Source organism: Leuresthes tenuis, unplaced genomic scaffold, assembly GCF_036924035.1.
Source record: "Leuresthes tenuis unplaced genomic scaffold, fLeuTen1.0.hap1 SCAF_3, whole genome shotgun sequence".
In the NCBI taxonomy this organism is placed as follows: Eukaryota; Metazoa; Chordata; class Actinopteri; order Atheriniformes; family Atherinopsidae; genus Leuresthes; species Leuresthes tenuis.
In genome coordinates this window covers 19267869-19289769 of record NW_027325357.1, presented here as the reverse complement: position 1 = coordinate 19289769, position 21901 = coordinate 19267869, and the positions used below count along the sequence as shown (strand labels likewise).

The 21901-nt window shown below is 41.2% G+C and overlaps 1 protein-coding gene across 2 annotated transcripts in view; it reads right to left on the bottom strand.

The window, feature by feature from the left end:
• Positions 1-63: 63 nt before the first annotated feature.
• The window catches only part of rargb (retinoic acid receptor, gamma b), a 37213-nt gene continuing 15375 nt past the window's right edge, over positions 64-21901 (bottom strand). Inside the window, exons 1-8 of one of the 2 annotated variants that reach the window (XM_072382340.1) lie at positions 16525-17103; positions 6464-6612; positions 5152-5293; positions 4870-5033; positions 4548-4724; positions 4173-4377; positions 3793-3951; positions 64-3233 (exon numbers count right to left, since the gene is read on the bottom strand). In XM_072382340.1, the coding sequence (XP_072238441.1) occupies positions 2914-3233; positions 3793-3951; positions 4173-4377; positions 4548-4724; positions 4870-5033; positions 5152-5293; positions 6464-6612; positions 16525-16669 (1461 nt within the window). In that variant the 5' untranslated portion in view covers positions 16670-17103 and the 3' untranslated portion in view covers positions 64-2913. Of the gene's footprint in view, positions 3234-3792; positions 3952-4172; positions 4378-4547; positions 4725-4869; positions 5034-5151; positions 5294-6463; positions 6613-16524; positions 17104-21901 lie in introns of those variants that run through there. The other variant, XM_072382339.1, reaches the window with a different exon arrangement.

Sequence of the window (21901 nt, the reverse complement as noted above, 5' to 3'; positions counted from 1 at the left end):
TCCCATGTCATATAAAGGTGTGTAAAGTGGGGTTAAAGAAGATGACAACTGGACACCAAAAGATCTGAGAACAAAAAGCGCCTTTATCAAAATACAAGAAACAACACGTAACGTATAAGCAAACAGCACGCAACAAAGAAAGAAGAACAAACAAAAAACAAGCAAACATCGTATTAGCTTCTCATACAAATGTAAAAAGAGGAAATCGTCAAACCCAGTTTTTGTTTTTCATGGTGCGGCTGCGTGTGCACGTGTCATCTGAGATCAAAAGCAAACTGAACTATGAGATCACATGAGAAGGCTGAATCCCTGAACATGTTTTCGCTAGGAATCAAAAACGTGAGCAAACAGCAACGACAAAATGTAACAGAAATAAGTTGTATCCAGCTTCATAATTAAAAAATGTCCCGTCATCACAAATTAGAAAGTGAATGTATAGTACACCAAGTAGACATATACTCCCTAGTAGAAGAGCCTCCAAATGTCCTATTTGTCTTTGGTCTTTTTTCTTCTCTTTAATTGAAAGCTTATGTATACATGAATGTAGAGGAGAGGTCTCGATGACCTCTTCCATGGCTTGTTTATTGCACCAGCTCAAATTCAGAAAAAGAAAAAGGTTCAAGATTATAGACAAAAAAAATTCTATTCAGATATATCATGTTTATATAACGAAGAAGATGAAGAAGCGCATTCAAATACTTGACAATCAATAAAACGTGTGGGACAGAGGAAGAGAGAAGTTCTCATGTTTCCATCCTTTAAAAGCAAAGTCGCACATTAATTGTCTCAGAAACATAGTTGCCATCTCAGCATCCTGTATCTGGTGCTAACGACCTCCGAGAAAAAACAGCCATTGCTTTAAAACTGCTGGTGTGGTACGACAGTAGTAATGGGCCATCGATGACCTGATTTTACTAAAGGCATGTTTTTTTTTTTAATGCATCGTACATTAGTTCCATTTTCAAACTAATTCAAACCCTCATGTCAAATTTACTCTTCCATTAAAAATGGTAAAGTAAAAGATAGCAAAAAGAAAAGAGTACAAAGAAAAACTGGAGTATTTACTGAACAAAATCCACTTTTTGAATCCCTCATTAAGTACAGCACACATGAGCACAGGTCATCTGTTTCCTCATTGATTATGTTGGATGGCTGCAAGCTCACAGAAGTGACTTTGAACATTTGGTTCCTCCAGTCTTTGGGTGATGCCTTTTGTCTATACGCAAATCTTTAGTAACACTCTTTTTTTCTTAAAAATGTATTTTAAAGACATTCATGAGACATCAAATGAATTTATGAGGCATATCAAACTTTTTTACATATGTCGAGTATCCAGCATAACAACTAATAAGAAGATCTGCAAAACATTCTACATGGTGGACATAACAAAGTCACAAAACCCTATGTATTTCAAACAAATGGGCCGAAAGTTGACGTACATGGTCATAAACATTTAAGCTCTATAAATGCATCATGATGTCTTATAAACAAGCCGCTACCATCTCCAACTTTTCATTTTCTTTTCCTTGATAAGAAAAACTCTTTGGATACTATTAGCTGGACTTCTTACCGGAAACTCACTGGATGATGACGGTAATGTAGTCACGCTTGTTTTGCTTCCACTCACACACCCGCACACACCCGCACACACACACACACACACACACACACACACACACACACACACACACACACACACACACACACACACACACACACACACACACACACACACACACACACACACACACACACACACACACACACACACACACACACACACACACACACACACACACACACACACACACACACACACCTAAGGCTTTTGTGAAGTAAACTGCTTGTAAAGGTTAATTCATTGGGATACCTTTTCCTAGTATGTTGCAACACACAATCACACAGTTAGAAAATCAATTGTTAATCATCCCTGCTCTGTGTTATATGCGTAACGTCTGATTGGGCACATTTACACTACAAGAAAATGCTGTACAGACAGGCGAGGCATGGCTCTGACAGAATCAACCTGAGACTGTGTGACGTCAGTAAATCCACCCTGCAGATTCAAGGGTTTTCGGGGATTTTTTTGGAGGGTATTGTGGACAAGAGGTGGAGATATGTTGTCGTTTGTCTTTTTCTTATTTGGCACCAGAGTTACAATACCAGCTGAAGATCTCTTCCTCTTAACTCTCTATCAGATTAGGCTGTAGTCATCAGATATTGTTATGAAATGGAAACTCACACACCATGTGACTTCCACGCTCTGAGCTTGAGTCCTGCTCATGACTTCCTGCTATTGCTTTTCACTCATTGTCCAACAAAGCAGAAAAGCATAAGGTTAAAGTTTAAAAATCACAAATGTCCAGTCAAATGTGAGCAAGAGTCGATGAAAAATATACAAAAGCACAAAGCCCCATAGACGGGCATAAAGATAGAAGTGTATACATGCTTAGAAAAAGCAAATGATGAAAAAAACAAGTTGCATATCTCTGAAAAGTAATAAAAGTAATTCCGAGAGGATATTTGTGGCACATGGATCCCCCGTAGAGTTCAGTTGTTGCAATGTATTTTTAACATCAATTTTATACAAAGCATAGCCCTTAACCGATGGTAGAGGAGAACATTTTCTTCTGCCCAACAACTCTTTCCTCTTTTTGAAATATGCTCTGAACAGTCACGGACACAGTAACTTTTTTAAAGGTGCCCTCATTAATCCACTGAAATGTAGTGCTTTTTCTTCTTCAGTTCCTTACTTCCTATATTGAATTGAACACATTTTCCTTAAAGTCAGTATGTACAGTTTATAAAAAGGTATCGTTAAAAGATGTCTGGGAGCCTAAATGTGTGAGGTTTCTGGTGTTGCTCAGTGAGGCTCAGTGATCTGTCAGAGGACGCAGCGTCACCTCGTCACTCTCACTGCGCTTTCCCCGTCACTGCTTTCTTTTGTGCGGTCGATGCCGCCTCCCCCCACAGCTCTCCGTCACTGTCCGCCCCCCGCTCTCTCTCCTCATCCCAGTAGTCATCCTCTTCCTCCTCTTCTTCCTCCTCAAAAGCCGACTCATATGTGGGCTTCTCTTCTTGCTTGATGGCTTGGATGGCAGGGGGAGCGGCTGCGGCGCTGTCAGAGGAGTCACTGCTATCCTCAAAGGCCTCCGGGTTCTCCAGCATCTCCCTAATCAGAGGAGGCATGGGGCCTGGTATCTCTGTCTTCAGTGTGATGGCTCTTTCTGCACCTGAGGGTACATGCATATTCAATGAACTGTTTATGTGCAAAAGTGGGAGGAAAAGCAACAGAAAAACTGGATGGTTTGCTTTTTGAAGGCTTCAAAAATTAACATGTCGTCTCATGTAACAAAAACAGTTACACCATCGACTTAAGCTATGGAGATGACGGCTTATTTTTTACAATGTATTACCTGAACATGTTAGATCAATCATTCCTGGTGGAGTTGAGTTCAAAAGTAAAGTTTTTTTAAAAATTCATTCAGTGCAACATTTATGAACTTCGTCATGGAGAGTTGAGGAGGCATAAAAAGCACATCAGAAACTCAAGTTGAAACTTTGGGCTTTGCAACTATGCAGAGATTTTAAACGCTCAAAAATGATATAAACACGAAAGAAAGGGAAACCTCACCCAAAATCAAAATAGGATCTCTTTAAATACTCATCTTGTCTCATCTCTGCATATTGAGGTTTGGCAAATGACAACTGAGGTTTGCTTTCAAAATTACTTCAAAGTTTTGGTTATGCTTTGTAAAAAGATAAAACAATAAAAAAAAAACACAAGCCGACCTTTGGTGCTGATTCCTCGGAGGTCAGTGACTTTCATCAGCATGCGGGGAAACATGTGAGGCTTGTTCGGGCGTCTGCGTCGAGTGTAGATCTTCAGAGCCTCTAGAAGCGGCTCCTGTAGCTTGTCTACCTTCTCTGGCTCTTCTAAGTCCATCCGGTCTGCGGGGGAGGGCAAGAAGGATGTACCAGAGTTAAGAGGAAATATTAGAGATGTGACAAACGGCTGTCAGGATGAGATAGAGATAGCTAGAAACCAATGACACACATTACAGGCTCAGTACTACTCACTAAACTATGAGAACATCCAAGTCATAGTTTCTTTCTGTCGACATGTCCATTACTGCAGGAGGAGATGATGTGAACAGAAGTCCCTGACTTACCTCCACAGATGAGACAGATAGCACTGAGGAGCCCTGTCTCTGTGTCGTCCATCTCCAAAGGCAGAAGCTGACCCGCAAAGGCAAACACCAAATCTGTGAGCGGGCCAAAGCCAGCGTTGTGCATCTGGGTCCTGTTGAGAGTCAGGCCATCTGAGAACGTCATCGTATCCTGTTCTGGGGTGTAGCGAGTGCATATCCTTAGCATCTATACAAGGGAAGAATGAGAAGACACGCAGTCTGTAAAATATTAAACGGTTCAGAGGAAATGTATGGCAGAATCACTATCTTGTATTGTATTAACAAGTAAAGCAGCACGAGAAATGACGAAGCTTTAGGGAGTGATCGGTTAAAGAGGTAGGAACATGGGGCTAGTACCAGGATGTCCAGACATGCAGATTTGAGGAGGGTGATCTGGTCAGCGATGGTGAGCGTAGTGAAGCCTGGTAGCCGCTTGGCAAACTCCACAATCTTTATAATGCACTTAGTAGAGAGCTCACTGAACTTATCCCAGAGGCCCAAGTCCAGCTGTACTCTGTGGTCAGCACTTGAATTCTGGGAGAGAGAAACAGGGACACTTTTTTTTTTTCCTGTGTGACCGTGCAGAGTCCGTACTGTGTGCGTCTATCCTGCAAAGCGGTGAGCTAATGCTGGAGTGGATAGTGTCCTCTGAGGTGAATACTTATAAAAAACAACTCACTGTGGTGTATTTTCCTAGTTGGCACAGCGATGGAAAGGTCTCCTGGTGAGCTTTGCTGACTTTGTTAACCAGCTCCTCCAGTTCCCCACTGAGTTCATAGTTGTCCGGCAGCACCACCTCCTCCTTCACATCCTTCTTTTTCTTGTTCCTGTCGTTACGCACCGCTACAAGTAAAAAAAGAGGGAAAACACGAGACATTCAGTTGCACTTTTGCCATTTCATGACAGGGGATGGTACCTTTAGAAATAAGCTAAGTGAGACCAATTCTTCTAGCCCACTGACCTTCTTTGGACATGCCGACCTCAAAGCACTTCTGCAGCCGGCAGTACTGGCAGCGGTTACGGGTCACTTTGTTGATCTGACAGTTCTTGTCTCGATGGCAAGTATACACCATATTCTTCTGGATGCTGCGCCGGAAAAAACCCTACAACATATAAAAGAATATACATTGTACAAAGCCTCAGCACAAGAAAAAATAAATTCCTCTGAAGTTCTCTGAAAATGTTTCGTCTCCTCAGATAGATTCCTCTTTGTTGGTTTAACATAAAGACTGAAAACGGAAACAGCTGACCTGCTCTAGCTTTAAAGATGTTAAAGATGGATTTTGTTACTCTCAGGCAGAGCCAGTCAGCTGTTTACCCTTGAGTCCTGTCTTTGTGTGAAGCCTCTTACATAACAGAAACACAGACCTGCTAATACAGTCGTGCCAATTAAAAATGTAAAATAAAAAAAAATAATGCAATTGTTTGAAAATACTTTGAACCCAACATTTAACTAGAGTAGAAATGTTGAGAACATTTTTTAAAAAGTGCAAGTGCAAGTGCAACAAAAGCCCAGTAATATATACAGTACAGTGCAGGTTTTTGGAGCAACACATGCTGTCTTTGTCAGAGAAGGTCAGCAAGACAATGCCAAACCACATTCTGCTCATACGACACCAGCATGGCTTTATAGTAAAAGTCTCCAGGTGCAAATCTGTCCTGCTCGAGTGAACAAAAACCTGGCGGACTATGAAACAGAAAAAGATGATAAAAGAGGCTCTGAAGTGTCGACGAGCTGAAATCCTACTTCAAGCAAAAACAAGAAAAACATTTCACTCTCAAAACCACAGCAAATGTTGTGGTGGTGGGAAACGTACCCCAGCCTTTTCTTAAGTTTGCAGTTGGCTTCTATTCCAAATTAGTAGATATTTTTCAGAAATTTCTTACCTTGAGAAATGAAAACGTCCCATTGTTAAACTGTACCCAGCAACCAAGTTTTTTTTGGAAACAGGACGCATGGTAATGGTTAAATCTTACAATGGTTCCCAAATTGTAAAACTGTTCCTCTAAATAATCTAAAGGTCCCTCTGTGAACTTATTCAATTTGTGACAACAGCTTGATTACATTTTGACACAATACCCATTTGTTATATCACTAATACTAAAGTGCAGTACGGGTCAGAATACACTGGGGGGCAGCTCGACAGCAAACATTCCAGCTACGCTGTTCACATTTGTCAGGCTCATGGGGTTCTCACTCTTTTCAGTCGACATGAGCCATTCGACTTCATATACGTTCTGTAAACTCTTTATGTACCCCTGGCTTCATTTACCTTGCAGCCCTCGCAGGAGCTCACTCCGTAGTGATAACCAGATGACTTGTCCTGGCACACAAAGCAGGGCTTGTAGACCCGAGGGGGAGGAGGAGGGGAGGGAGAGCTGGGCACCATCTCCTCTGAACTGGTGCTCTGGGTCTCCACCGCTGCAGTAGGAGAAGGGGGTGGGGGGAAGAGAAAAGTCTCTTATTATATCAGCATGTTGTTTACATTAACTCTTTGAAACTATGATGAAAGCTAATGCAGCAACTGATTAGGAGAGAGTGGTCAACAAACAACCCCCAACCCCATGCAGGCCACCCCATGTGGCCAGAAGGCAACAAGCTCAAAGGCAGACATTTTTAAGAGAAAAAGAGGGTGGGGTGGGGGGGCACTGCTGATTGACACGGACTTAAAAGAGACACAATTAGCTGATGGCCAGATGGCCCTGCTGATAAAATGCTGATTGGCAGCTGAGATTTGATTGGCCTTGCCATTTATTGGAGAACGGTGGGGGTCAAGATGCCTCTGTTGACTTTTTGACTGACATCTGAATTTGTGTGCGCGTGTTTGTGTGCACGTGTACAAGTTCACAATTTTATTTGAAAGGCTGTCCAACCAGACCAGTCCATATCCCCCAAGCCCCATGTGAACAAACAGAGGTGGGATGTTTATGAGACTGGGCTGTCTCCCTCTATCTCCTCTCACTGTCTCGCTAAAGAAAATGGCACACTGTATAACACCATATGCTGCTCACAGGCAGTCATTGGACTGCTGCTAGTGAAAAAAGGTCAAAACCAACAATGTAAACAGATGCTGGGAGGTGCATCCCATTGTCGGCACTGTGGCTTCTTAAACTTCAATTACTGTAGAGCAGAGAAAAAGAATCAAACATGCCTGGTGCACCTTTGGATGTAATGACTGAAGAATGAACAAATTCCATTAAACGTACCTTTCAACTTTCACCTTCAGTCACCCTAACTTCACCTCCCTCAGCCCACTCCCACCCCCCACTCCCTTGTTTCCTGGCCCTAAATTCCTCAGCGCAGGCTGGACGGGGTTTAATAGTTGCCCAGGCTCATAAGAAGTCCTATAAAGGTTGTGTCTCGGATGGGAAGGAGGCCCCCGGCCAGGGTGATGGCCTCTTTATTGGGAACCAGTCACCTTGGTCAGCTATTCACATCAACAGCTCCATCTTTGGATCCCTTCCTTGTAAAAATAAAGAATCTGGAGGTCAAAAACCCCAAAGTCACAGCCCCTCCTGTCACCTTCAATGGACAGCACGGGACTGAACCAAATGTGGCCTCCAACCCCAACCTGAACCCGCAGCTTGTCATTAACAAGAGTGGTAAGGTTTCAAAAACAGGGAGGCAGAGGCACAAAGGAATAATCTAATAAAAACAGAGAAGGGAAAACGAAAAGAGAAAGAAAGGAGAAGAAGGAGGTGAGTCTGAGGACACAAACTTCTCAGTGACTGAGAGGTTAAATGCAGTCCTGACTATTTAACTTTGACCTTGACAGAAGAAGGCCATTGCTAAAGATCAGCAGCCTGCTTTAAAATTCACAAATATGTGCAAATATGATCCTATTATCGTTTAAGAATCACTGCAATAGCTTCAAATTCAGTTTCTCGGTCAGTGCAAATCAAAATGGTCTCTGGTGAAATTAATGTCACCAGTTTTAACAATTTGACTGGCTTCAGCATATTCCGTGTAAACAGTCGCTGTTCCTTTTAAATTTGTTGGATAACAAACTGACTAAATAAGACTTTGGGATATCAGCAAGAAAAGACTTTTTGTAGATGTCGACTGCGGCTTTAGGACAGCAAACCAACCAAGTATCTGGTAAAACTATCAATCTAACATAGGAAGTTGTTTTCAGATGGATGACTTGAAAAACTTTCCATGTCCCTAACTGTTCTTGACACAGCTATATGCAAGTGTGTACATGAGTCACTGGGGTGACTGTTTCTCTCACGGAGCACTTTTCTGAAATGGAAATGGAAAACACAACTAGGATCACTGCACACCACCAGCCATTCATTTCTTGATGACACGTGTGAGAAAAATGAAAATATTTCTGTTGGTTTTAAATCCCTTAGTGAGCTTTAAAAACATTCCCGCCACTTCTAATTTGTTCTTAGCAAACAGAGATCTTTAAGCCATCTTGCAACGATGCATTAAAGTTTATTCTGTTTCCACTGTCAAATAACTGTGTAAATATGTGCTGCGTTACAAAAAAGCCAGAACAAAGTTGAACGTTTCTTTAAAAAATTTTTTTTTTTTTTATAAAGATCGGAAAGAATACTTTATTGAACAAGATTCCTTTAAAATACAGGCTGAAGTCCGTGTAAGCACTGTGCAGCTTCCTTGTGATAAAGCCTAATACACGTGTTCTGATATGAGACAGATGTGTTGCACTGGTCCACAACTCTACTTATGAAAATCTTTTAGGGAGTTTTTCCTAGAGGCAAATCTAAACAGCTCTCAGTCCTTGCCTTTTTATGAAGAATTACGGGTTAGACTTCAACAGGAAGACGTCCAAATCAGGAATTCAAGTGGAACGATAATTACTCTCCAACAGGAAGGATAAGAGAAAGAACAGAAAGCAAAACTTTACCAGAACATAACAATGAGTAAGCGCAGAATTAATATTGTGTTATCTGTTCTGTGACTCAAGGCTTCAAGAATGCACAGACCTACAAACTTCCAGCTGCTCACTAGTGTGGATTTGTGAAACTAAATAAAACATTTTCAGGCAATTTTGAGTCGTATTTGACTTTTTTTCTTTTTTAAACTTGAAAACCACGTAAGTCATCCAATCGATTTAGTAAGTAATTACCACAGGAATGAATATGGAGATTAATTGATAGTCATATATAGAAAAGGTTGCAAATAATCCGCAATCTTCTATATATTCAATCTACAACAACAGGTGAGACCAAACTGTTGAGCGAGACTCATGTTTCGCACAGAACTTAGTGGAAAAACAAAGATGGTGTTTAGTGAGCATTAAATAGCATTCATGTAGTCAGTTTTGGGTTATGAGAGCTGAGGTGTGGGAGGAGGTGAAGGAGCTGAATGAGTGGCACTGTAACCTGATCACTGTTTTCTGTTTATATAGTAACACTGACAATGTAAAAGTGGTCCTGAGAGAGTGAGTGGAAAATAGCTCCTACTGAAATGGAGACGCTGCATCTGGCGCCAGCAGAGAGGTAGTGACTGACACTGTCTGAAGGTGGTGAGAGTGGGTGAGGAGGGACGAGACTCAGAGAAACATGACGAAGGGAGACAATCGGCTGAAGGCAGCCATACAGGAGGAGGAACGGGAGGAGGAGGGGGATTTTACCTGGCTTAGAGAAAGAAGGCGAGGAGCCAAGACCTGTCAGCAGCTGTCATCACCCTGAACTGAGCTCAGCCTCACAGGCTTGGCTTGAAGAAAATACCACTCTCTTCTTAACCTTCAACTCACCCCTTAGAGTGTCACAACATCAATCAGCACACAGAAGAGGCAACAAGGCTTGTTTGAATCAGCCACCCTGATACAACTGCTGTGCAGAGCCTCACATGCAATCGAAACTATAAATCTAACCTGTCATACGACATAGTTCCCATACCGATATTCTCAACTTCATCTACTCAAAGCCTATTTGAGTAAAGATTCTTGATCAGCGACACCACCGTACAATATCATTCCCTTATGCTACTTTACTTGATCCACCCGTCGTGTTTCCATGTGTCTGTTCCGTCTCCCTCTTCTCCCGTTTCCTCCGTGTTTGTTGTCGGATCAGCACATCTCTGTTTAGACAACAGAGGCCCCCTCGGAAAGCAGACACCTTCCTTATCAGCTGTGATGCCGGAGAGTTAGAGCTGAATCAAGATATTACTTCAGAGGACAGTTCACAAAACCATCGATGCGAAAATATTTTCCACCAAGAAAGACTAAGAAAATGTGGCAACATCAGCCTTAAGATGTTTTTAGCTGTTTAACTGGTTTGATTAAATACTTCCAACAAGAGTCAGACTGCAACTTTAAGGACAACTTAAGAAACAAAACAAAAGATGAAAAAAAGAATGGAGAATGAAGTATATTTCATTTGCATTTGATCAAATATTCTTATGATAACCAAAATGTACTTTATGAATTAAGTAAAGTTAAATGAATGAACCAGAAGTAGACGTGCAGCTGTGCTGTTTCAATACTTTCTTCCATTAAAACAGTCCATTACTTAATTTAAGGTATTAAAGTAATAAAAGTGTCATTCAAGTATACTTTAAATTTCAAACAGCTGATATGTTACTTTAGCTGAACTTGAAGTAGACTTGACATTAACTCACAAGGGCACAGACATTTCTCCAATAAGTCAGTAAAAAACAGACGTATAGAACTCTCGTATTTTAGTTTGGCACTTTTTGCACAAGTGCTGGCTGATTTGAGCAGGTCTATTTTATTTGTGATACTTCGAACTAATGTGTGCTACAATACGTTTAGCACACATTTGAACTGTTTCCCAGAGCAGCTGTGCAGCTGTCCATTTGGCACCAGGATGAGCGACAGCACTGATGATTTAGCGTGAAAAAGCTGACGTTTCAGCAGCACAGACTTTATCTGTCATTCAGCTTTAACAAGCACGTGAAACTGAACAGACAATGAGTGACACCTTGGGTCATCGAGCTTCAGGAGATTAAATGTAACTGCATGGATGCACAGAACATTCAGCTCAGAGACACACATGCGGCTTTGTTTACGCTCATCTTGAAAGTGTTGTATCATTCTTTTTGTAGAGTCTGACCAGCCTAAACAGTACGACCCATGTGGACTGTAGGACCTGCAGGGGCTCACATTGTCTGACAGAACCAGACATCGGCCTCGCAGTGGAAGGAGCTGGAAAATATGACTAACGTTTAAAGTTTTTGGGATATATAACACCAAAGATTCTGACTTAAATCAGTGTATTAACACTTTCTTGATGAAAACAATTCCTAAGAAGCAAAATGCCATTTAGATTCACATCTTGTCCTCCTCCTTCAGTTCTCAAAATATTCGTTTGGATGTCAAGTTCAACTTTTGCCTGACTTCTCACCCCGCAAAATGTTCAGCAGCACACTGTGGAATGTGCATGCACATGCGAATATATGTGAGTGTGGGCTTGCTGCATGGGTCAGTTGGACAGTGTGTGATGGCCTTCCGTGTGAGTTTGAGTGCAACAACATTCACAAACATGGTGAGGAGATACGGAGAGGAAACACTGGAACACATGTCACGTTGAACAGTCAGAAAAGTCTTGACTAAGGCCATTTCAAAGGAAAATGTGAACGTGATTAGACGGTTTCTGATTCTGTGACATGAGCGGAGATTTCATTATAGCAAATAAAGCGAATAAACAGTGAGAACAGTGAGAATTTGAACTTCAAATATGCTGAGCAAGTAATTACCATGAGGAGGGGGGGCAGATCTGAGAGACAATCCCTTTCATCAGCTGTTCTAAGTTCAATACCAGTGGACCCCCTCCCCTTCCTCCCTCCCCCGAGCTCGACCCTCACTAATAACCCTCTTCCCCCCTCTGTCCTCTCTTGCCTTCCAGCCCTGGCAGGAGGAGGAGCCCTTCCTGTCATTGGCAGCGCCTTTTAAAGGAAAGGCTGTGAAAACCAGGCTACTGTCCAGGAGATGGCTCCATAAAAGACAGCATGAAACACTTAAAAAGGAGGCAGGGACACACAAAAAAACAAAAAAAAACAAAAAAAACACACAAGCAACAGTGTACAAAGGCACACACACACACACACACACACACAGGCACACTTACAAAAACAGAAAGGCTGGAAAGAAAGTCTTCATGCAGCTGTGAGAAACGCCTTACATATGCACAGCAGAAATTTGGGCCAAAAGTGGATAATTCACAGTCCACACACAGTTAAGATCAATAATGTGATCGTAATGCAAGACAAAAAAAAATAAATCATAGTCATCCCATATTCTTTCATGGTCAAAGAGTTCATCTTTGTCCTGATAGTGTGGGGGAGGCTGAATTTTATGGGGAAAGTTGTTAAATTTAGGTTTGTGCCCTCCTGTCCCTTTTGTCCCCTTCTTTTTTTTTTTTTTTAACAACGCCCAATAAACACAGCATCATTTTTTTCCCCTTTTCTGATATTAAAGTCTATCCTCACAACAGCTTCTCAAACACATCCTCTCCGTGGCTTTAAGCATATGCAAATGTATTTGTAAGGGTGCACAAGTGCACATGACCATCAGACAACATTGTTACGTTTGGTAAGATTTTGAATAATTACTTATTGGACCTTGTTGTCAGAAAAGAAATATGTGTCTGCAGTATGTCAGGGTATTGGGGTAATACAGGCTTGATAATGTTGTTACTGTTCTACCTTGTTCCTTACTTTAATTTTTAAAGTGACCGAAACGTGTGAGCCTATCGCAACCTCCACTGGGGAAGAGGTGGGGCAAAACCTGGACAGGTTGCCAGTCTATCGCAGAGCAAACAACCACGTAAGCTCACACTCACGACCATTTTAGAAATATATCTTAACATCTTTGGACCGGAGAAAACCCACAAGTACAAAGACAATATGAAAACCCAGCTGAGATTTGAATCTGGAATCTTCTTGCTGCAAGGCGACAGTGCTACACAACGTGCTGTTCAGAACAAACTCTGAAAGTTAATGTGGTAAAGACAGGACTGGAAGCAACGATCAGACAAGTTGGAACAGGCCTCGTTGAACCACACAAGATGCTGGTTTTGTACTCAAGAGCCATCACTAATCAGCAGCATGGGAATGCAACTGCAATTTTCACACAGGTTTAGACTGAATAAAAAAAAAAAAAAGGCTAAGTCGGATTGACTGTTTAACTGCCCTTGATCTACTTGCCATGTGTGCATTTTGTAAACAGACAAGTTTAGTCAGACTCAACGGAAATGGCAGCATGACGCAAACTAACTGAAAAATCTGTCATGACATCTTTTGTCTTTTATCTGAAAGAGAAAGAAAGAAGAGAAAAGAATGCAGTACTCTGAAAGAAACGGTCATGATACAAAGATCTGAATAAAAAAGACAAGATGTTGGTGAGATTTGTAATTTGATTGATTAAAAAAAAAAAAAAAAGAACGTAATTAACAATAAATCCAATGTCTTTACTACCATGGTAAGTTACAGGCTGAGTAGTGCTATCAGTCAGACCAGCACATCTCTTTCTCTCTCACACACACACAAACACCGATGCTGTACAAAGTGACACTGAAGAGGCATTAAGAAGACAAGAGTAGAGGCCACAGTGATACACATAACCAAACTGTATTCAAAGGCATAGTGGCACACTTTTGCAAGCTCATCCAAACCTTATTATCTAATCCCTTCTGCTCCAAGAAATACAACATCCACTAAAAGCTCTATAATCCTGTAAATAAAGCACACATGTTCCGTCGTTATCAGTGTCAGTCTATAACAGCATCTCCCATTTGGATTATAGCTTGCTGTGCTCCTTCTGTGTGGTGATATGACGCGTCTGTTGTTGGACCAGCTTTGAAGAGCCCACTTTAAAGAGGTTTCCAAAGGAAAAAAAAAAAGGATTATTACTGAATGAAGAGGAGAGGGGTGTTTCCCCTCGAGGCCTGAAACACCTTGAATCCCAAATTCCAGCTTCATCCTGCCATTCTTCTCTGAGCCTTCCTCTCTTTTAACTGACCCTGCCCCCACTTAATCTCTTAATTGACCCTTTCTAATTGTAATTGAATCATTAAAAGCTCTTGGTTACACAACACAAGGCATGTAAGCTGACCCATGTGTGAGCAAGGAATGAACTCGCATTTTTGCTGGGAGGCACACACACACACACACACATAGTGTTGGAAGAAGAAGGGGAAGAGGGAGAGCGGACAGACTTTGGCATGTCCCTGTTCCCTGTAATATCTCCTGACGCCGAAACAAAGGAAGGCAGAGAGGTGCTGAACTGCCTCATAAAAAACACAGGAAAAGATGATCCCCCCCGCCTCCCCTCCACACACCCTCACAAAGACACACTGGTGAGACGGTGAGCGTCAAACAGACACCGAGGACAAAATGCTCAGGAATGTAGATGCTCAGCGTCCAGTGGAAAATGTCCACAACAAATAATCATGCATTGACTTTCTGTTTAAGCCTGGAGACAAATCAATCAGCAGGGTATTGGATGATGATTTGAAAATTCCAATATTATTAAGAAAAAAATATAATAACAAGCGGATGGAAACATCTTTCTTTTCACACACGAAGAAAGTTGATAAAATGCAAATGGAATTTAGGATTCTGAAATAAATTGTTACGTCAACTTTGTACGCAAGTCTGTAACTAAGGATAATATTCTGTTAATCAAACAATAACTAAATGTTAAATGAAATAAAATGTTTTCCGGTTTCTGAGACCCAAAAATGTGTTTTAAAATACCAGATGAGAAGGGGTGAAGATTGGGAGATTTGTTTTTTGATAGTCAGTCGAAAGGGCTGTCCATTGTTTTCAGTCAGTCACCTAATCATTTAAACAATAACTGATTTCTGTCCAGCTTTTACAGTAGATTTGAAGCTGAGCCTCATGTTGAAGAGGGGTTAGTTAAAAAATATGCTGATGACTTTAAAAAATAAACAGGGGAACCTGTGCTAGAGTAACGCTGTTTTCCACTGCGCCTGTCAATTAGTGGTAAGGTGGAATTTAGGATCACAATACCCATCAAACCCCATCAGTCACTCAAAGAACATCTTTTTTTTACCTTTCATTTATGGTGACAGACACAGCACACATCACTTTATCAGTCTTTTGCTCATATTAGACTTTCAAACCAGAAGCTAAACCATATTCTACATATTTACAAAATATAAAATAGGTAAAACAAAAAAAAAACATGATTAATGACCATTGGTGGACATTTGTCTTTCAGGCTGGCATCTGGCAAAGCTCCTCAGCGAGTTGAAACAGGCCCTGCTGTGGTGTTTGTCATCCTGACTGCTCATCCGTCATCATTAGCGAGCACTGTGGGCTTGACAGTGTTTAAGGCATTGGTATCTAAATAATTACTGAAGATAAATAGGCATAAGGTACTCAGCGGGAAACATCCCAAATTATTGGAGAGAAGTGGAGAGGATGTCTTTTTTTTTTTCTTTTTTTTTTATTATCTCAGCCTGGTGACACATATAATACACCTCTGTAAGTCTGAATCTATAGACATACAGAGCCAGTGTTTGATTTTCCAAGTCACAGAGCCAAGTGCAATCAAAGAGTGTGAAAACGGACTGCATGACAAAAACAAGAGCAAAATTTCCTCATTTATCTCTGCAGTATTTGTACATGTGACTGTTTCTGTGTGCTGATTAGATTTCTTACAACACTGTATTTTAATACCTGATGCAATCTGTGGCTTTCCTGCTCAGGAGCTATCAGAAGAATGTTGAGCTTGTACAGATAGGTAACAGGGAGTGTTTGCATATCATGTGATTCTTACATTATCTTTTCAAAACTAGCTTCTCGTGGAGTCATTTCTTTATTGCTTTAAAGGACAGTGCCGCAATGAAATGAATTTATGCGACTTTTTCATTGTTTTAAAAGAAAAATAAGAGCTTGAACATGATTCAGAGTCCATATCTTCATTTATCTTTCGTAAACAGAGTGTGTCTAAGTGTCGCTCTGTGTTTGAGTGTGTCAGCCAGCGTGTGATTTCAAGGCCCATTTGCCTTCAGTCTGTCAGTGCTGTTTCTGTTTGGACATTGGCAGTTGCTGTTTTCTGGACACATCACCGGGTTAAGTCCCTGCATTGTTTAAAAGAGCTGTCAATCATGTGAAGTCATTCATAAAGAAAACAAATGCCATGATGTATAAATACACTCCCCAACTCCCTCACTCACTCTCACAAAGCACCCTAAGCACATAAACAAACAAACTGCTGGGTGAGAATGGGTACATATAATCGAAAGGAATCTGACTCTTCCTGTGGAGAGAGCTCCATGATAACAAAACCAGGACTCAGATAACCACACACACACACACAGTCAGATACAGAGTGGCTGTTTTACAGACTGATGGACAGGACGGAGTACTCACACTGAACGCTGCTTGTCCCGGCCCAAGCAAAAGGATCCAGCCCAGAGAAGTAAGGGGTGGCCTTGCTGAGCATGCAGGAGCCTTGCCTGGATACATCGAAGAGGGGTCGAGGGGCCAGCCCCAGAGCCTCCATACAGTCAAACATGTTCCACTCAAATCTCTGCAACGCAACCACCGTCCTCTGCTTTTGTTCTGCAGCCAAGCTGAGAAAGGACCTCAGAAATCTGCTTCCTGTGAAGTAACTTAATGCCCCGCTTGGTCCAGGTGTTCTCTGTCTGTCCTTTACCCTGCCACTGCCCCCCTGGTCGTCTGGCCTGTTTCTCCCAAACTGAGCACTCTACATAGACAAAATCTCCTCGCTCGGTCTTTTTCGCCTCACTTTATCTCTTGCTTTCTATCCAAATGTATGTCTGTCTGCTCACAGATCACTTGCTCGCCTGCCTGTTTTGCTTTGCTTTGCCTGCTGTAACTGATCTCAGCTCCCCTCTTGCTGGCTCTGTGGGCCTCTCACACTCCACCACACTCACAGCCAACTATCTGCCCGCTCTCCCAGCACTGACAAAGTGGGTGTGGCTAAGGGAGAAGAAAGGGGAGGGACACACAGCCAGAGGAGGTGTGTCTCTAATATCTCATTGGCCATGCACCAGACCTTCTCCTTCCCTGTATTCTCCAAGTTTCAAACTCACTCGTTTAGAATATGAAGAATAATGAAAATGAAAGCATATGTATTTATTGGCTTTCTTTTTGCTCCGTTGCAGAGGAGTAAAAAGTAGGCTCTGTCACAAACGGTACTACTGGGCCACCTTGAGCTAAAAAGGAAAATCACAGCTCCTGCCGTACAGAGTTGAGCATGCATTATCCCTTTAAATTAACAACGATTTATCGTTCTTAAGTGTTTGTAAAAAAAAAAAAAAAAAAAGGCAATCTAATCAAAGAGGTGATAATAAATGCTACCGATTAATTTTGTTATTTCACCTCATTTTGTGTGTAAAACAGAGGCACAGCTCTGAGACTGTTGTTAAATTCTAATAAGTTTATTTAGTTTCTGAGAACTACTTAGAAAAAAAAAAATCAAAGGGTTCCATTCTTTTCTTAATCATCGACAATCAGAAACATTACTCTTAAAACGTTAAGTTGCACAAATCACAATTATTATCCAAACATTTTTGGCAGGAGCTCTATGTGAGACGACGAATGTTTGCATCGGCCGAACCGAACTTTGTCTGGACTTAACCCAGTTATGTCCGGAGTATAGATTCTGGAAAACAGAGGCAGGGATTCACTGTAAGCGGGTGTCTGTGCTGATGATGTTTTTTTTTCGTGACGATGTGCCTGAAATGAAAGAATACAAACATCTGTATCTCATATGAAGATGCAGATGAAAATGTCCGGAGTGATGATAGATTGAAGTAATTCTGTGTTGGTGAAGGTAAGAGATGCCATGGCAACTTATTGGAATTAATTGGTTAAATATAGATTTCAATTTTTTTCTTCATAACCAGTGCAATTTATGGAAAATAAAGCTTTAAGGAAAAGAAAATGTAAAATAATTGGACCGAACATAAATAATTTACAGGACTGAGACTTTTATCAAGCAAGACTCTGAAACCTTCTGGTTTCTTACAGACTCTCTCTAACTGGGTAAGTTATGAATAGTTCACATTTTTCGTTTGATTGAAATTTGCACAACTTATTCCTTTTTTTTTCTTAGCAATTCATCCATCACTATTGCACAAAGTTTCGTTTATCTCCTCAGCCTTCTCTTTTCCGTTTTTCCATTTGGTCTTGGCGTGCGTTTCTATGTAATTTAATTTTTTTTTCAACTTGATTCAAATGGATTCAGTTATCTTCCCTCCCAGAGATTATTGGATACTTTAGTCAGACTAAAGTGCAACTCTGCTGAAGGCGAACCACACTGGGCCCAAGTCTGGATAGTTTGTATACGAGACAAACTCACCCTCCCTCCTCTTCTCCTCCCTTTCCTTCCCTCGTTCAAGAGGGATGAACTCTGGAAGAAACCCCCACTGGGGCCCTAACACCCCCCCTTCCCACAGACAGACACACACCGACTTCCCAACTTGTCCTGCCTGTGGCTTCATACCCCCCTTCATACACTCCTTTTGTCTGTAACTACATTCTGTTTGCTTTGTTTTTCTCCTGCTTTTTGTTTATATCCCTCCCAACACCCTGAATCTATTATCAAATATTTTCCATTGTTATTCGTATTCTTATCAGGAGGATAATACAGGACACCCTTTCTGGAGTAGTTCTTTTTGTTATTATTTATTCATTTTTTCATTTTGCCAGTATTCTCTCAGTTATTCCCGTCTTGTTGTCAGCGAGGCGAGTTTTTATCTGCTCTTGTGTTTTCCGTGGCACACACGAGCACACACACACACACACACGAGCACACACACACACACACACACAGTAGTGACACACTGCAGGGAGCAGAACCACACAATATCAGCCTGCTGAGCTCTCTCCACACCTTGAGACAATTAGCCTCCCTGACTCACAGCACCCTGCCCCCTGTATAGCTGCTTTGAGGAGAGAAGCCCTCAAATGCAACAGGGAATGCGCTGAAGAAAAAAAGTTGTATCACTTTCCGTCACTTTTACAAAGCCGAGGCTCTTTTAGCAGAGCAAATTGCAACTCTTTGAAACTTAAAACACGGGACTCTCCAGCCAGCTTCATCCCTTCCTCCTTCTTTCACAACTTGTAAGAGGAGCGAGTCGCATTACAACTATTCAGAATCAGGTTCTTCAGCTATTCATCCTGTCGTCATGTCTGACACAAACACACAGGACTGAACAATGGCTTCTCTTTCTCTGCCTGTCTCTGCACAGGCAGTTCCTTCAGCTCAGCCACAGTTATTTGCACAAAGTCTTGCAGCGGTCATCAATAAGAACACCAATATAGTGAGGCAAGGAGTGCGATACTGCTGTTTGTGATATTCATGGGTGTTGGAATGTGCAGCATAAAGAGTGGCAATGGAAATGTGTGTGTGTGTGTGTGTGTGTGTGTGCAGACACACTGACAATTATGTGTGTGCTTAAACAGAGTGGCTGTGATGACAGACAGAAAGAAAAACACACAAGCCTCACTCTGTGCCTTTAGGTTCAAGTTACTATCACACACACACACACACACACACACACTGAAAACATTACAAAGAACAAGATGTTACTAGCACAGAAATTACGAAAGGACGTTGTGTTCACTGCTCAAAAACACACTTCCTTCTCCTGTGAAAGTCCTGCACCGAAGCTTCTACTTCTGCAAGGCACTGAATGATTTAGATGTGAAATGAATATTGATTTAGCTGTTATATATATATATATATATATATATATATATATATATGTAAAAGATGAAAATCATTGCTTCAAAATAAAAAAAGTGAGAAATATTTTCCCATCCCGGTGAAAAAGATTGTATCATGATTTGCATCAATTCCAGGAAGCTCTTGACAGAAAAAAAAAAACAGCCAAAAAGACTTACATGTGTGCTTTTGTCCAAATCCAAATGAAAACAAGAGAGAAATCACTGGCTGAATATACTGCAGGGTGCTTTTGATGTGGATACCCACTCATTTCAAGTCCAGGGATGTTTTGGATTACATCTCATTAGGCAACAAAGTCCAGACTTACACTCTAACTGAGAATAAGTTACTATAAGTTTATTGTAGTTGTGTACGCCTTGGTTCGCACTGCACTAATGAGATTAGTGATTCATTGAAGCTTATAAGAGGCAAGTCCTCCCTTCTGAAAACAGAAAGACCCCTGTGTACTGAGTCACAACAAACTGTCATCACCCGTGAGAAGCTTACAGAGACAGCGCGGCTATTTTTGGGTCAACACCTTCCCCACATCATGATGAACGAACTAGTGAAAATGAGAAAAAGACTACTATCATACTAACATGAGCTTTACAACGGCTATGGAATTCTAAACAGATACAAAAGAATAAGAGTGGAACTAATTGTGTTTGGATGTGCAGAGGTTCTCGTCTTACTGCAGTGATACTGAAGCTCTGGTCAGTACACAAAGACATCGAATTTGTGTGTGGTTACGGGTTTGACTAAACATGTGGCCTCCACAGCGGATGGTGTAGGCAGAAGTACATCAGACCTGAAATCTCCCTCTAAAGGAAGGCAGTTTGCAAGAGTGAATGTATGAAAGCAACTGGGAAATTATTTGCTAAATCAAGGCGCTGACCCCTCAACTCACAGAAAGACAATATGATTCTGCCCCCACCACTTAACTAAAATTAAGACATTAAAAATACAATCCTTGACCTGATCTGTTGTCACACCTCTGTAAGTCAGCAAATGTGTGAATCGTACATTTGATTCTACATTGTGTTTATTGTTTGCCATCCATGTTCTAAATCTTATTTCTTCTTTTCTTTCTGTTAAGCAACAAATGAAACGTCCATACCTGACAGTCTCTTAGCCCCAAGTGACGCTATTATCATCTACTTGAATGACTTAATGCTGTCTGTCATATCTTTCTATCTGTCTGAGTATCTGAATAAGTCCCAGGGGCATTTGGATGTAAAAGATCTTTTACATCTAAAAGATGTAATCACACACTGAATGCTGCTAGCCTGCAGAGTCCCCTTTTTTGGAGATGTGGAGACTACAGAAAATAACTGGACACAGTTACCACAGTTGGACACACGTACCGACTCACACTGACGGACACGAGTGTTTGGCAGGTATTTCTAAATCTTAAAAAGGCTCTGTAATGTGTCTGTGTGTAAAATATTGGAGTCAAACCACGAATACAAGTTAGTTTTTTTTACTTTATTAGAGATTTATTCGAGCTTTATTAACCTGAACTGGCATTCAAAACACCAGTGTCAACATAAAGTTTTCACACTCTCTCAAGTTTTGCTAATTTAATATTTTCACACCTATATATGGATGGAGGATTTTGTGTATTTATGAAAAATAAAAGACCAAATTATTGAACTTCCACGAGTATTCAGACCCTCTCCTATAACAATTCCAACTGATGAGTAGTGTATTCAACTTCTTTTTATCAGTAGCTACCTGAGATGGCTCTTCAACTCAAATGGAGTCCTAATTTAATTACTTGGACCTAAAATTTAGGAACACACCAAATAAGGTTGCACAGTTGATGTTTTATCCAGAGGAAACAACCAAGCCATGCGGTTGAGTCTGCTTGCCTGTGATGCAGGACTACGTCACAGGTAAACAGTGGCCTTAATCATTCTGAAATGGATACTCAACTGTCTTCCTAGATCTGACTGTCCAACAAAACTGAATACTAGGGGGTAACAGACATTGTTGTGACAGGTAAACAACAAGCCATCAGTCACTATAAATGTGCCATAATGTCCAAACTGA